General features: G+C 45.1%; 1 protein-coding gene across 3 annotated transcripts in view; it reads left to right on the forward strand.

Annotated features, from left to right (window-relative positions):
• Positions 1-783: 783 nt before the first annotated feature.
• Positions 784-15516, forward strand: part of PTPRN (protein tyrosine phosphatase receptor type N) — a gene marked incomplete at its 5' end in the record, with an annotated part of 30203 nt that continues 15470 nt past the window's right edge. For 2 of the 3 annotated variants that reach the window (XM_082657841.1, XM_082657842.1), the window contains 3 exons: positions 11549-11663; positions 13110-13160; positions 13407-13520. In XM_082657841.1, the coding sequence (XP_082513967.1) occupies positions 11549-11663; positions 13110-13160; positions 13407-13520 (280 nt within the window). Of the gene's footprint in view, positions 835-1064; positions 1105-1224; positions 1315-11548; positions 11664-13109; positions 13161-13406; positions 13521-15516 lie in introns of those variants that run through there. The other variant, XM_082657840.1, reaches the window with a different exon arrangement.

Here is a 15516-nt window from a genome sequence, read left to right on the forward strand (position 1 = left end):
CACACACACACACACACCCCTAAGCCTCTGAGTAGGAAGCAGAGCGAATTGTATGACAAATAGAAGAGAGGAAGGAAAGCGAGTGGGGACTCCCTTGAAGACAGATGGCTGACCCTTCCTTAGAGCAGAGTTTCATGAATGGGAGAAGAGTCAGATAGGAAATCTGGCTTGAGTTCATGTTACTACTACCACTACTGATGTCTAATATGTGTAAAATGCCTTAGAGTAGTGGTTCTCAAAGTGTATCCCCAGACCAGTAGCATCAGCATCACCAGGAGACTTGCTGGAAATGCTAATTCATGACCTTCACCCCAGACCTCCTGAATCAGAAGCTCTAGGAGGGAGGAACAGCCATCTGTGTTTTAGCAAGCCTTGCAGGAGATTCTGATGTACTCTAAAGTCTGGGAATCACTGCCTTAGAGTTTTCTCAGCACTCTGTACATCCCTAATCTCATTTAATTTTCACAATAGCATCAAATGAGTCAGCAAAAAGAGTACAGTCCTAATCCTAACTGAATGTTTATTATATGCCAGGCACTGTACTAAGCAAATTTTATATGCCATCTCATTTCATTCTCTCCACAAACTGTGATCCTTTGGCTACTTGAGGGAGAAGGGGAGTGTTGACCTCACTCTGGTCTCTGGAGTGGGCCAGTCAGAGCATCCCAGGTATTAATTCACCACCTCCTTTCAACCTGCAGGTTTGTTCTGGAAGGATGACATGACCCAGGATGTGATGACACAGAAGATGGGGCACATTGGCAAACTCCACCCCCAGGATCCATGTGTGAGGATGGGGCAAGAAGCCTTTCCCACCAAAACCACTGGGGTGAGGTGTGTGAAGCCTATGGTCAGTCCATGATGTCTGGTGCACAGAGAGAACAGGGAGGGAACGGGTATTAAAACTGCAGGTAAGAGCCGCCAGGAGCACTCTGAGAATGACTCAGAAGTCCTGTCTGGGATCTGCAGGAAACAGTTCCATGAACCACTATTGACACCTGCAAAGGGAGACGAGGGAGGTGCTAGCAAGCCTAGGTCCCATTTCTCATCCCCATCTCTTGTAGGAGCAAGCAAGGGGAGAAACTTCGACTCCTATTCCCCAAGGTGAGACTCGTGTCTTCTCAAGACTTTTAAAAGCCCTGACTTTGGGTCCCATCTCTTTCCCTCTGGGGCCCTGTCACCCTTTTCTGCCTCCTTCTTGACTCCTGGCTTCCCTCCTCACAGGCCCCAGTGGTCAAGGTGAACAGGGATCAGTGCTTTACCTCCAAAGTGGTTTCGAAGGCCCTGAAACGAGAGGTGACCAACCCTGTCAAGGTGAGGGGCTCACTTTTTCTAGGGAAGTTGGAATCACCAAGGACATGTTTAAATGAGGGAGGCAGGTGTGAAGGAGGGAAATGGGTATTGGTGTGTGAACACAGAAGCTGCATTTTCCTGTCTCTCTCAGACTACTTGTGGGCATCCGTATGAAAGGTTGGGGGGCGTGATGCAGGTGCTGGGAGTCTCTAAGGGTGAAATGATCTATAGGATCATTCACAGGCACTGAATTTCCAAAGGCATAGAAAACTGCAGAGTTTTCAATGTTAAGTAAATTCTCCTTTTCTCCATGTACTCCCTTGTATATAGCAAGTGATAGCAAAGCTCCTTTGGATGAATGGGAGACGTAGCCCAGAGGCCCTCACATGCACCTCTTCCCCGCCTTGCTCTACTCTGTGGCCTGGGCAAGTCAACTGGGCAAGGCTCGGAGTTATCTACCTAGGATGCTTGAACTCTTTGGAATCCAGATTGAAAACACCCATTTAGCACTCCCATCTATCTACAGATGAGACATTGGGGCCCAGGCTGGTCAAGCAACTTACTCAAGGCTGCATAGCAAGTTCATGGCAGAGCTAAGACTGGACCCAGGTCTCCTGATTCCCAGCCCTTTCCCCATACACAGTCCCTGCCCTTCCTCTCAGGGACTGCGGTGTGGGTTGTGCTGCCCCAAACATCAGACTCCTCCATATTGACAAAAGTCCTTTTCTGAACTAAGACCTAAATTACAAGAAGGCGGCAGCCAGTGGAAGATATGAAGGAAGGGCCTCCCAGGAAGAGAGCACCGCAATGACAAATGCCCTGACAGAAGGATACCATAGCAAGACTGAGGGAAAGTCAGTGGTAGAAGATTAGGTTGGAGATGTAGGCTCGGGGTCGACCACACAGGGGCTCACAGGTCATGGTGAAAGTTTGGATTTTATTCCAAGGGTAGTGGCAAGTTAACTAGGAAATTTTAAGGATGGGGATGTAATAATGTGATATGATTTTAAAAGCTCACTCTAACGGTATCAGGGATGGATTGTGAGAAAAGCGACAGTGAGAACAGAGAGTCCTGTGAAGAGCCGATCATCCTGGTCCAGGGGAGACTGAAGTGGCTTGGACTGGGGTGGTGGCAGCGGAGCCAGCACCTCCAGCTAGCCATGTGCTCCATCCAGGGGCAGCCTGCACCTCTGGGGGCTTCTAGCCTCTCACGCTCTCCTAGGAAACCAGTTCCTACTCCCATAAGATGGCAGCTGAGCTTCCTAAGCTTAGGTTGGTCGCTGGGTCCACACACTCAGAGCTAAGTGACAGACCCACCTGTGAGAGATCGGCTGCTGCCATGCCTTCATGAAAGCAAACAAGGTGCTGCCGTTCTTCTCCAGCCTGAGCCCAAGGGAAAATCAGCAGATGAGAACTCTATGAATTCTGTGTGGGAGCAAAGGGGACAGGCACTCAGTCGATGGGTTGAGTCACTGTGAGCTGACTCAAATCAGGGTGTTATTGAAGCATTTGCGGGAGAGTAGGTGAGGGAAGGGCCACCTCTCCACATACCGGTTCCAATCCTTTATTTCTGGTTTTAGGGCTTCTTTGAGTTGCCCCCCACTGTGGGCCACAACCTTGTCGCTGATTGAGACCTAACGCAAAGCTGCTTTGCCCCATTGCCCTCTGGAGGGGAAGTTCCAGGATGACCGAAATCTGGATCATTAAAGTGACTTTGATGCAAACTCTCTGTGACTTGCCCTGAGGCAGGATGGATCGGGTTTGGACCTGGCCACAGCCTTCAAAGTGAGAGAGGTGGGACCAGAACAAGGGTTGCGGTGAGGAGAGCACAGCCCCTCATTGCTGCCGGAGGCTGCTTCTGTCTTGTTTTCTTTCCAGTGACCATTCCTGAAGTGAGGAAAGCGAGGATGGGACCACAGCTGGAATGGCAGCCTTCTTTACACACACCCAGTTATGCTGTGTGGTCTAGTTGCCCATCCTTCCATGTCAGACAGGCCTGGACCCTGCTGTTTTACGAGGGTCTCCCACCTCCACTATTACAGCCCCTGCCAGGGCTCTCTCACTCTGTGCGCTCAAGAATCAACATAGAAGTGCTGTAGTCAAAGTGTACACACATTAAATGTTTTGCTGACTCTTGCCAGTTTGCTCCTGGTAGCGTAAAACCTTACAAGGGAGGGAGTAATCTGATCACTCGTGCTCAGCTCAGCCAGATACCAGAATGTCCTATTTGCAAAGCTTTCTACTTCCCACGGTACTCTCATACTCACACTCTCATACATCAGAGGTGTAAGCATGTGGGCAGATATCAAAATTTAGTTTCTCTAAAGAACTGGGACTTGGCCACACATCTCATCCATTTAAGCAACCCAGGGAAATTAAGTGACTAGTTCTTGATGACCCCGATTCTTGGTCATGCTGCTGTTTTTGCCCTCTCCCCCTCTATTCGTTGTGTTCAGGAATGGACCCAAACCCAACACTAGACCCGTCATATTCATTTGTACCTAGTTCTCATTAAATTGGGCAACCCCTGCTACTCACCCACATTTCCCCCTCATTCATTCCCTCTTTCTTTCCAAGACAGAAAATAGAGAGAAGATGATGAGCATTTTTAAAAGGAAGGTAAGTTTAGTTCTTATCATAGAGGGGCAGAGTATATGATTTGGATCGTATTATTTGATAGAAAATGGGAAGCCATTGAAGGTCTGTTGAGCGAGGGAGTGACACAATGAAAGCTGAGCTTAGGAAGAACAATCTCACATTCCTGTAGAAGGATGCGTTAGGGAGTAGGAGAAAAGTGGCAACATTCTAGAAAGACTGTCGAAATAGTGCAGTGTGCCACACGAGGACCTGAACTTGAGTGAAAGAGGACATATAAGAGGGGTATCTTGAAGGATGAATTAATAGGCCTTGGCAAGTGTTAGGGGTTGAATCCTGTCCCCCCCAAAATTCATAAGCCGAAGTCCTAATCTCCTGGACCTCAGAACATGACCTTATTTGGAAATAGGAGTGTTAACAGATATAATTAGTCAATTTAAGATGAGGTCATTCGGGTGGGCCCTAATCCAGTATGACTAGTATCCTTATAAAAAGGGGAAATTTGGAGACAGACATGCATAGAGGGGAGATGACGTGAAGAGATACAGGGAGAAGACGGCCACCAACAAGCCAAAGAGAGAGGCCTGGAACAGCTCCTTCTAGCCCAAGAAGGAACAAACGCTTATAACACACTGATTTTAGACTTCTAGCCTCCAGAACTGTGAGACAATACATTTCTATTGTTTAAGTTCCCCAGTTTGTGGTACTTTGTTACAGCAGCCCTAGGGAACTAATACGGGTGAGTTTTGTTAGAGATGTTTTGCCTTAGTGAATCATGATGCTGCGCATGGAGCAGGGACATCTGGAGCGTTGGTTGGGGAAGGAAAACGGATGTACTCTTTTTTTTTTTTTTTTTTTTTTTTGGCTGCATTGGTACTTCGTTGCTGTGTGCGGGCTTTCTCTAGTTGTGGTGACCGGGGGCTACTCTTCATTGTGGTGTGCAGGCTTCTCATTGCAGTGGCTTCTCTTGTTGTGGAGCATGGGCTCTAGGCATGCAGGCTTCTGTAGTTGTGGCATGTGGGCTCAGTGGTTGTGGCTCGTGGGCTCTAGAGCACAGGCTCAGTAGTTGTGGCACACGGGCTTAGTTGCTCCGTTACATGTGGGATCTTCCCGGACCATGGATCGAACCCGTGTCCCCTGAATTGGCAGGTGGATTCTTAACCACTGTGCCACCAGGGAAGTCCCTGGATGTACTCTTAAAGGTTAAAGTCAAAAGCCTATTCAAGGACAACACAACAGCAATTCTCTCCTACATCATTTCTTTTCCCCTGCATGCCTGATTATTTTCATCAATATATTAAGTATGCTGCAATATCTCCTAGATCTAATTTTTTTTTTCTCAACTTCTGTTTCTGGTAATTGTGCACTACGTAATTCATACTATCTCTGACTGCTGAAGACAGCTTGTCTTAGTCTGATTCCTCCCAAAATCAAAGCCTGAAGTAAGGGCTTGCATGGGGGTCATGTAGATTGGGATTAAATTTCAAGATGAGGAGTGAGAGAATGGGAAGGGTGAAACAGAGCGCTTGGAAAGCTATTGAAGGGTGCATTAAGGAGTTATATGCAACTGAGGTAAGTTCTTGTGGGGACTCTCTTAGGCATCATGTACAATGCACCTCAGAACTGTCCTCTGAGACAGAAAAGGAAAGTATTTATCCTATGGGCCCATCCCCCACTGGATAAAGGGTTGCACTACAAGATGTTAATTTCCTCATATATCCAGGTTTTTCATGCATGAGAATGTCTGAGCAGAGTCCCAAGGATATCTAATGCTGTGGTAGCAGAGAGGACCCAGGCCAAAAACAAAGATCTGCAGTGCAGGTAAGGCAGGTGGTATCAGATTACACCTGCATCTAGCTGGTGGCTGTAGTAATGGCTAGAATTAAAAGGTTAACCCAAGAGGATGCAAAATGGGACAATAAATGGTGTCTAATATACCTTAAAAGCTGGATGGAAAAGTATCCAAAATCTTCTTAAAAGCGTCAAGGAGGGCTTCCCTGGTGTCGCAGTGGTTGAGAGTCCGCCTGCCGATGCAGGGGACACGGGTTCGTGCCCCGGTCCGGGAAGATCCCACATGCCGCGGAGCGGCTGGGCCCTTGAGCCATGGCCGCTGAGCCTGCGCGTCCGGAGCCTGTGCTCCACAACGGGAGAGGCCACAACAGTGAGAGGCCCGCGTACCGCAAAAAAAAAAAAGCGTCAAAGAGCTAGCGAAAGAGTGAGGAGTAACTGACTCAGGTCAAGATCCAGCAAAGGAGCAGAATCCAGAGGTGGTAAACCCAATGCTCACAGTTGCTTTGGACTGGGGAAATTCTCCATTTTAAGAAGCAGACAAAAAGCTGATTTAGACAGCCTATGCAGCTAGAGTAGTAGATGTCAGGTCCAGGCCTGTGAAAGGAAGAATTAGAGTAAACTGCTCTCTGTTTTGGTCTGGGACCAAGAAGCTAACTCTAGAAATAAGGGGAAAATGGAAGTCAATCTACCCTTGCTCAGATCGCAGCATGTCCTTGTAATTGTATTAAGGTTATATCAGATTGCTAGTGCTTTTAGGCACCTGCAGAAGTAAATGAAAATCCTCTAAGACCTTAAATTATTTCTACAAAAAATTTCTCAAATACTATAGTCTGCACAATAGATAACAGAAACAGACCCATAGTGATCCAATGATTGCAAAGCAAAACAACTGTGCTTTACTATGTTCAAGCATATCAAAGCCAAAGTGTAACTTTTGACAAGGATCTAGAAACCACAGAAAGTAATATGGAAGATTTTTTAAAAGAATCAAACAAGTCAAAATACATGAGGCAAAAACTGATAGAACTGAAAGGAAAAACAGAAAAATTCACTTGTATAATTGGAGACTTCAACACTCCTCTGTCAGAAATTGATAAATCAAGCAAGCAGAAGTTCAGTAAAGATACAGATGACCTGAGCAGAACAATCATTCTATTTGATCTAATTGACATTTAGAATATACCACCCAACAACAGCACAGTGCACATTCTTCTCAAGCTCACATGGAACACTCATCAAGATAGACCACCATAAAACACACCTTAACAAATTTAAAAGACTAGAAATCATACAGAATACATTCTTAGACCACAATGGAATTAAACTAGAAATCAATAACAAAAAGATAGCTGGAAAATCTCCACATATCTAGAAAACAACACCTTTCTAAACAATCCATGGGCCAAAGAAGAAATCTCAAGAGAAATTTTAAAGTATTTTGAAATAAACAAAAATAAAATATAATTTATCACAATTTGTGGCATGAAGTGAAAACAGTGCTTAGAAGGAAATTTATACAATGAATGCATACATTAGAAAATAAGAATGATCTAAAATCAATAAACTAAGTTCACACTTTAGGAAACTAGAGAAAGAAGAGCAATTTAAGTTTGAACCAAGCAGAAGAAAACAAATAATTAAAATTAGAGAGAAATCAATAAAATTGAAAACAGGAAAATAATAGAGAAATCAATAAAACTCAAAATTGGTTTTTTGAAAAGAAAAAGAATCAAACAGAAATTCTAAAACTTAAAAATGTTAAGAACCAAAATTTTAAACTAATTGAATAGGTTTAATAACAGATTAGAGACAGCTGAAAGAGAACTGGTGTACCAGAAGATATGTCACAAGAAACTTAGCCCTTCCCTCCAAAAAATACAAAGAGGCAAATGGTGGAAAATGCAGAAAAAAGGGTAAGAAATCAAGAGGATTCAGTGAGGAGGTCCACTATTCATTTTAATTGAAATCCCAGAAAGAGAAGAGAGAGAATAGGACATAAGCAATATTTTAAAAGATTGTGGCTGAAAATTTTCCAAAACTGTTGAAAGATATCGATCCACTGATTCAAGATTACCAACAAATCTTAAGCAAAATATTAAAAAACTAAAACTAAGACAGAAAATATGACAAAACTGCAGGAAAACAAAGACAAAGGAAAAATTCTTAAAAGCAGCTGTGAATGTGGTGGAGGAAGGGATTATTTTCAAAGGAGCGCCATTTAGTCTAATAATTAAGTCCAAGACAGCAACAATAGAAGCCAGAAGAAAGAGAAATGACTTCTTAAATGTACTGAAAGAAAATAACTGTCATCCTAGAATTCTATAACTAGCAAAATTATCCTTCAAACAGAAGGAGTTCCACTTCTGTCTGGGTTGTAGGAAACTCAAAAGATAAACACTCTCATTCTGACAACAAGAAAATAGCTGGTTTAACTATAGAATCATGTTTTCTTGAGCACATCAGAGGAAATGGTTGGGGGACACAATGAGTCTTCTAGGGTGCTGGAAATGTTCAATTCCTTGACCTGGGTTACATGGGTGTTCATTTTGCGATAATTTATTGAGCTGTTCATTTTTCTCCTATGCATTTTTCTGTTTTTTATATTTCAAAATTTACAAATTTTTTAAAAAGGAAATAAATGGGGTAAAGTGAGAAAGATGGCAGGGGCAATTGTGGAGGTGAGGAGAAGACTTTCCTGAGTATATCTTATTATATGTTTGATTTTTAAACAGCGTAAATATTTTACATATTCTAAAATAAAAGTATATAAAAATTAAAGCAAATTCTAATATTGAAAATGAACAAACTAACCAAATTATATATCAGATTAGTAAAAATGACTACACAAACAAAAGAATTATTTCAAATGACTTTAGAACACCATATTTTGATGGTATATCCCTAGGGATTATAAGGACAAAATAAACTACCCAAAGTCTTAAGTGTATTCACTGTTTTATTAGTAGAGTAATATCTATATTACCATTTGTAAATTATTGTATGCCTATGGTAGGATTAAACCGATAAATGATTATGTTAATGTTATGGGAAACCAAATTTTTCAGTGTAATAAAGAGATACAAGTATAAAAGTATAAAGTCACAGCTAAATTTTAATTGGAAATATCAGTGTGTGTGTGTATTTGTGACGGTATCTTAATATCCTAGCTCTGTGCACTGAAAGGACCTAGAAGCAACATCAATCACCTCAGTAGCCATTATCACCCCTAGAGCCCAGACTGTGGTCTCTAAAGTCAGTTCTTACTAAAAGCTACCAAGTCTCTTTGGAGGAATGACTGCTTCCATGTCTAGGGCAAGGAATAAAAAAAATTAACCTGGTACATGTTGGAATGATAGAAAGCAAGGGAGCTTTCAGTGATTAATGGGACGTTTCAAAAGGAAAAAAGAATGAGTTTAAAGGAGCATTCACTTAATTACTTACTTTAGGACAATTTGAATATTACTGTGATTGACTGACACATATCGAATATATAAAAATCCATACTTCCATAGTAATGCTCAAAGATAAAAAGTCATAACAAATATTTCAGTTGTTAAGAATCCACCTGCCAGTGAAGGGGACATGGGTTCGAGCCCTGGTCCGGGAAGGTCCCACATGCCGCGGAACAACTAAGTCCGTGTGCCACAACTACTGAGCCTGCACTCTAGAGCCCACAAGCCACAACTACTGAAGCCCGCTGCCTAGAGTCCATACTCCACAACAAGAGAAGCCACCTCAGTGAGAAGCCCGCGCACCACAACAAAGAGTAGCCCCCCCACTCGCCACAACTAGAGAAAGCCCGCGCACAGCAACGAAGACCCAATGCAGCCAAAATAAATAAATAAGTAAATGTATTTAAAAAAACACAAAACTTACTTGCCACTCTTGGCGGTAACTATTACACCAACTCATTACTCTGCAAATTAATAGTTAAAGAGAAGAAACTAAGAATGTATGCTACCTTTCCAGTTGGAATTGTATCTCAGGATATAACTAAGTGCAGTTGATGAGAGAATGCTCTTCTTTATGAAATAATATCAGCTAACAAATGTTAAAGGAGCGATAGAACTAGAAAATCACATTTTAGTCAAAGATCATCAATGAATGGCAACACCACTAGGTGAAAAGTTGCTGGGGAACTACTTCATGACAGAGATCTCACTGTCTCTACCTTAAACCAGTGATCAATTATAGCATCACTAACAGTGGGACAGCCAGACATTATACACTTCCTGAAATGATGCAATTGGAGTCATACAGCATCACCTGTAAATTTTTTGTTTTAAAAAAATTTTTACCTGATCCAGTCAAGACTTAAGTTCTATTTTTCAGGAAATACAGGGGATATACAGGACATATACAGGGAAAATACAGGGAAACATATCACGAGGAAACAGTCACAAATCCTGAAGGTAGGGAGTTGTAAAGAAAACCTGACCTGGTATCTTCCACAAGAAAATGTCAAAAAATGGGGGGGGGGGACGCACTGTTTATGTTAATTTAAAGAGAATTAAGAAACATAACCAAATGCAATGGTGGTCTTTGATTGACTGCTACTTTGAACAAAACAGCTGAAAAAAGGCACTTTTTGGAAACAATTTGAGACATTTGAACTGAGCATTAAATGATATTCGGGAATTATCGTAAATTTCATTAGGCGTCATAATGGCATTTAGGTTATATGGGAAAATACCCTTATTTCTTGGAAATGCACATTGAAACTTTTGGAAGGGAACTATAATGTCTATTGTTTACTTTTAAGTGCTAAAAAGAAGCAAAGATGGCAAAATAATCAATAACTGTTCAGCCTAGGTGATGAGTGTATGAGTACCATGCACCACCATCTTTTTTAATTTTTGTATTTTGGAAAATTTTTATGAACAGCAAGAGAGTAAAGTGATCAATTTTGACCTTTAGAAAGCTCACTCCCAAGCTTATTGGGTGACAAGAATGGAAGCAAAAGACTCGTTAGATGATTACTGCAGTAGTCATCATGAAAGAGAGAAGTCATATGGACTCCATCATATAGAGAGAAGTGGGCTGATGGGAGACATTTTGCAGGCAGAAACCATAGGATTTTGATAGGCTCGAGGTGGAAGAGGGCGAAAGAAAGGCGAGCCAAGGCTAATAACAAAAGCCAATATATATCCAATGCTTAGTATATGCCAGTGCAGTGGTTGTTCTAAGTGAGCCACGTGAGTTTAATTCCTGTATATCTTCACAACCACCTTGTGAGGGAGGCACTGTTGGCACCTCCATTTTACAGATCGGGAAACTTGGGCACAGAGAGGTCAAGCAACTTGCCCAAAGTTATACCCCTAAGTAGGTGGCATTGCTAGAAGTGGAATCCGAGCACACACGCAAAACCATTCCTGCTCTTAAGGATAACATCTGTACCATTAATTGAGATGCGAAAGAGTACATATTGTATTCACCTGTATGCTCCTCTTCTTAAGGTTTATACGACCCGGCTCACGTATCTTTCTTGGCCCCCACACAACTGGAACCCTTCTCGCCAACCCTGCGACTGGGTGATAGAGGTGGTGGTCCTTGGGGAGAAGCATATGTCAAGGTGAGGCCAAGTGCGAATTCTAGAGAAGCGCCTACTATTTGGGGTAGGAGGGACGGGGTGGGTAGGACCCCCAGTAAGACCGTGCTTTTACGCCACGAATGACGCAAATCAACGCAAGAGCCGGGGGTGGAAATGTCGTCACCATCCGCCTGGGGTTGGCGGAGTTGCCGCGAGAGGGGCGTGTAGACCCCGCCTCGGTGGGTGGGGAGTGGCAGGCCCCGCCTCGGCCCCTCTGGCAGGCTCCGGCCGGAGTCGCTGCGGCTCTGACAGCCGAGCGGGAGCGCGGAGCCCGGAAGGATGCGGCGCCCGCGGCGGCCTGGGGGTCCCGGGGGATCTGGGGGTCTCCGGGTGCTCCTCTGCCTGATGCTGCTGGGCAGCCGTCCGGGAGGCTGCAACGCCATTAGCGCCCACGGTCAGGAGGAAATGGGGGGATTGGGGGAGGATGGTGCCGGGAGCAAAACTCGGTGGGGGGCGTGGGGGAAGTGTCACGCAGGTCGCGAGCTCAGGTAGAATGTGTGTGTGGAGTGGGGTAGGGGGAGGCACTGTGAGATGAGGAAGATGAGAGGGCGTCTGCGAGGAAAGGGGCGTAGGCCTGGAGGTGGGGCTGGGAGCTCGGGGGCGGGACCTAAGAGAAGCGGGCTCAGGGGAAGATTGCGGTTTGGGGAGAAGGAATGGGGGTGCATATGGACAGAGGGACCTAGAGACGGGATACAGGACCACAGGAGAAGCAAGTCCCTCCGAGGCGCCAAAAAGTGGCGACAGGAGCTGAGGGATGGAGGAGGGGAGGGAAGAAGAGGGAGCCCTGATCTGCCGGGAGAAGTCGGGGCCGAGAGCTCTGGGGTCCCAGCTTTCTGTACAGTATCAGGCCGAGGGAGGGGCCAGCGTTTCTCTTCAAGCCCAGAGAGGCCGATGGCTGTAATCTGATCTCCGATAAGAGAGGGACAGCTGGGGGAGGGGGCCGAAGAAGGTGAAGAGGGAAGGGTCGTCTCACGTCCCCCTCCCCACGGCCAGGCCTGGTGCTGACTCACGTCTGTGCGGACAGAGACAGTCAGCGCTGACTCACGGGTAGGGGGAGGGTGGGGGCGGGGCGCACGTGGGGGAAGGGGGCAAGCTCGCCGTCTGGCGTTCTTCTTCCCCGCCGGGCTTGGAGGCCAATGCAAGATACTTCCTGTGGCGCCGCGGGTGAGGAGGGTGGAAGATGAAGGCTGGAATGGCGGAGAGGTCACGTCCCTTGGAGACTCCTCACCCTGTTACCCTTCCCTCCCCCATCACTGCTTCCAGGCAAGCCCTCAGCGGCGCCAGGCTCAGAGCTTCAGCACCACGAACCGCCCCAGCAGTACAGGGGCCGCGGACTGCAGGGACAGCGTGGGGAGCATTGCCTTAGAGACGCCCCGCCGCTACCCCTTTCCCACACGAAGGGGAAGTGTGCTGGGGTTCCCATCTCTTTTGAGCCCCAGGCCATCATAAGATGCTTGTGGAGATTGGGAAAGGAAAGTCCCCTTTTCCTCAGAATTTGGACAAAAACTACCCCATAGTAATTCTATGAGAGTAGAAGTATCAATATGATTATCCACCATCACGATTCCCATGCACCTGGAGGGCTTCTTCTCCCCATTACTCACTTAAGCTAACAGAGGCTTTTAGGGAAAGAATCCAGACTTGCAGATCTTTAAAATCCAAAGCCAGATCCTGTGCTTTCTTCTCAAGAGGAGGACTCTTCCTCCTCTCCTCCCAGCTTAAAGCCTTCCTTAGAATGAAAGAGTGGATCCCATCTGCTTCCCCCTTTTCTAGCCTGTTCATCCATCTGACCATTCTATGTGTGTGGGTGTCTGAGCCTCTGCTCACCTGTCCTCTACAGGCTGTCTGTTTGACCGCAGACTCTGCTCTCACCTCGAAGTCTGTATTCAGGGTGAGTGAGGCCCAAACATAGGATTTACAAAACAGGGTTGGTGGGGGTGATATATAATAAGAAAGAAGTGGGGTGGGCTGGAAGGGAGAGGGGGAACTGGGCTTGGAGAGAAGGGGGACTGGACTGGAGGAGCAGAGCTCTCTGAAGCCAAGAGAGGAGATTGAGGGAGTGCTGTCTATTTGCAGCCTGGAGTTTGGAAGGCCTGTTGTCCAAGCCCCCCCACTGACACCACTTTTGTGCTCTTAGATGGCTTGTTTGGACAATGCCAGGTGGGAGTGGGGCAAGCCCGGCCCCTTTTGCAAGTCACCTCCCCAGTTCTTCAACGCTTACAAGGTGTCCTCCGACAGCTCATGTCCCAAGGTGAGGTCTAGATGCGCTGGAGGAGGGAGACTGTAACTTGGTTAGATAAGGGTGGGGAAGGGAGGGGCCACCTGACTCCAGGATTTCTCTCATGGAACATTCCTATCACACCCACTCTGGAACCTCACCTTCCCAGACCTTACTGGAGAAGGAGGCAAGACAGGAGTGGGGGTGGAACCCTAGAGATAGGCTGTTCACACTTAGACTCTCTGGAGGAATCCAGAGGAGGCTTCTAGAAGACACCACTGGAAGAGGCCAGCATTTATATCTTTAGGACCAACCCACTCTCTGGAACTGACTGAGTACTCCAGGGCCATGAATCCTGGAGTCTTCAGCCAGGAGAATACCCCACTCATCCAATTCACTCATTCAACCGATATTTATTGGGTACTTCTACGTGGCAAACATAGTTTTAGGTGCTTGGGATATATCAGGGAGTGAAACAAAGATCTCTGCCTACTGGGGTTTACATTCAGGGGTGAAGGGAGGGAATACACTAGAAATTAGAAAACACTAGTATGTTAGAAGGTGATAAGTGCCATGGAGAAAACAATTACAGCAGGATAAAGGGATCAGAAATGGTGAGGTAGGATGCTGTGGTATTAAATTGAGTGGTCAAGATAGACCTTATTGAGACTGAAATTCAAATAAAGACATCAAGGAGGTGGGGATGCTTTCCCAGAAGGTTATCTCAGGGAAGAGTGTTTCGGGTGGCCAGGGAGCTAGATAGAATAAAAGCCCTAAGATAGGAGCGTGAGTTTGAGGAACACCATGGAGAACCCCTCTACAGAGTGGCTCTAAAGGAGTGATGGAGAGGCAGAGTAGAAGATGCAGTCAGGTAGGTAATGAGGGAAGGGATGCTCTGGGATTTCATATGAGAATGTATGGACATTGGCTTTACTCTGAGTAAAAGAGGAAACCATCACAAGGTTTGAGCATAGGGGTGCATGATCTCACTTCTACTTTAAAAAGATCACTCTTGCTGCTGTGTTGAGAATAGAATGTAGGGAGTCAATGGTAGAAACAGAAACACGAAACATTAAAAGCTATCACAGTAACTCATGTAAGAGATGAATAAGCATGGACCAGGGTGGTTGCAGGGAGGTAATGAGAAATGACAGAATTCTGCCTGTATTTTTAAGGTAGTGAGCATGATTTCATGAAATATTGGATAGGGCCATGAAAGAAAGGGAGTAGTCAAGGATGACGCCTAGGTTTTATTGCCTGAACAGCTAGGTTGATGTACATGTCATTAATTATGCAGAAGGATCAACTTGGGGAAAGGGGTGTTCAGTTTTGAATACACTGAGTTTAAGATATCCATTCAATAACGTGGGAAGTTGAGTATATAAGATTGGGTTTTAAAAAGGAGAGGTCCGGAGTGGAGATATGAATTTGGGATTCTTTGGCATATAGATGGTAATTAAACCCATGAGGTGAATGAAATAACCAAAAGATTGTGTGTTTATGAAGAAAAGCCCTAAAGAATTCTATTATTAAGAGGACCAGAAGAAGGAGCAGAACCAACAAGGGAGTCTGAGAAGGGAGAGCCAGCAAGGTAGGAGGAAAAACAAGAGTGTATGGTGTCCTAGAAACTAAGTGAAAGTGTATCAAGGAGGAAGGAGTGATCAACAGTGTCAAATGATGGTGGTAGGTTAAGTAAGATGAGATCTGAGAATTGACCCTGGATTTAGATATGCAGAAGCCACTGGTGATCTTGATGAAAGCAGTTTTGGTAGAATAGTTGGGAATAGAATCCTGAATAGAGTGGATAAGAGGGAATGGGAGGAAAAGAACTGGATACAACCAGTATAGATAACACTTTCAAAGAGTCTTGCTACAAAGAAAAGCAAAGAAATGGGGTGATAGCTGGAGGGGACTGTGGGATCAAACAGTATTTTTATAAGATGGGAGAAACTGCATCATGTTTGTATGTGAAGGGGAATAATTCAGTAGAGAACAGGAGAAAATGATGATGTAGGAAATAGGGGAGAAT

Source organism: Grampus griseus (assembly GCF_964374135.1).
Source record: "Grampus griseus genome assembly, chromosome: 7".
NCBI lineage: Eukaryota > Metazoa > Chordata > Mammalia > Artiodactyla > Delphinidae > Grampus > Grampus griseus.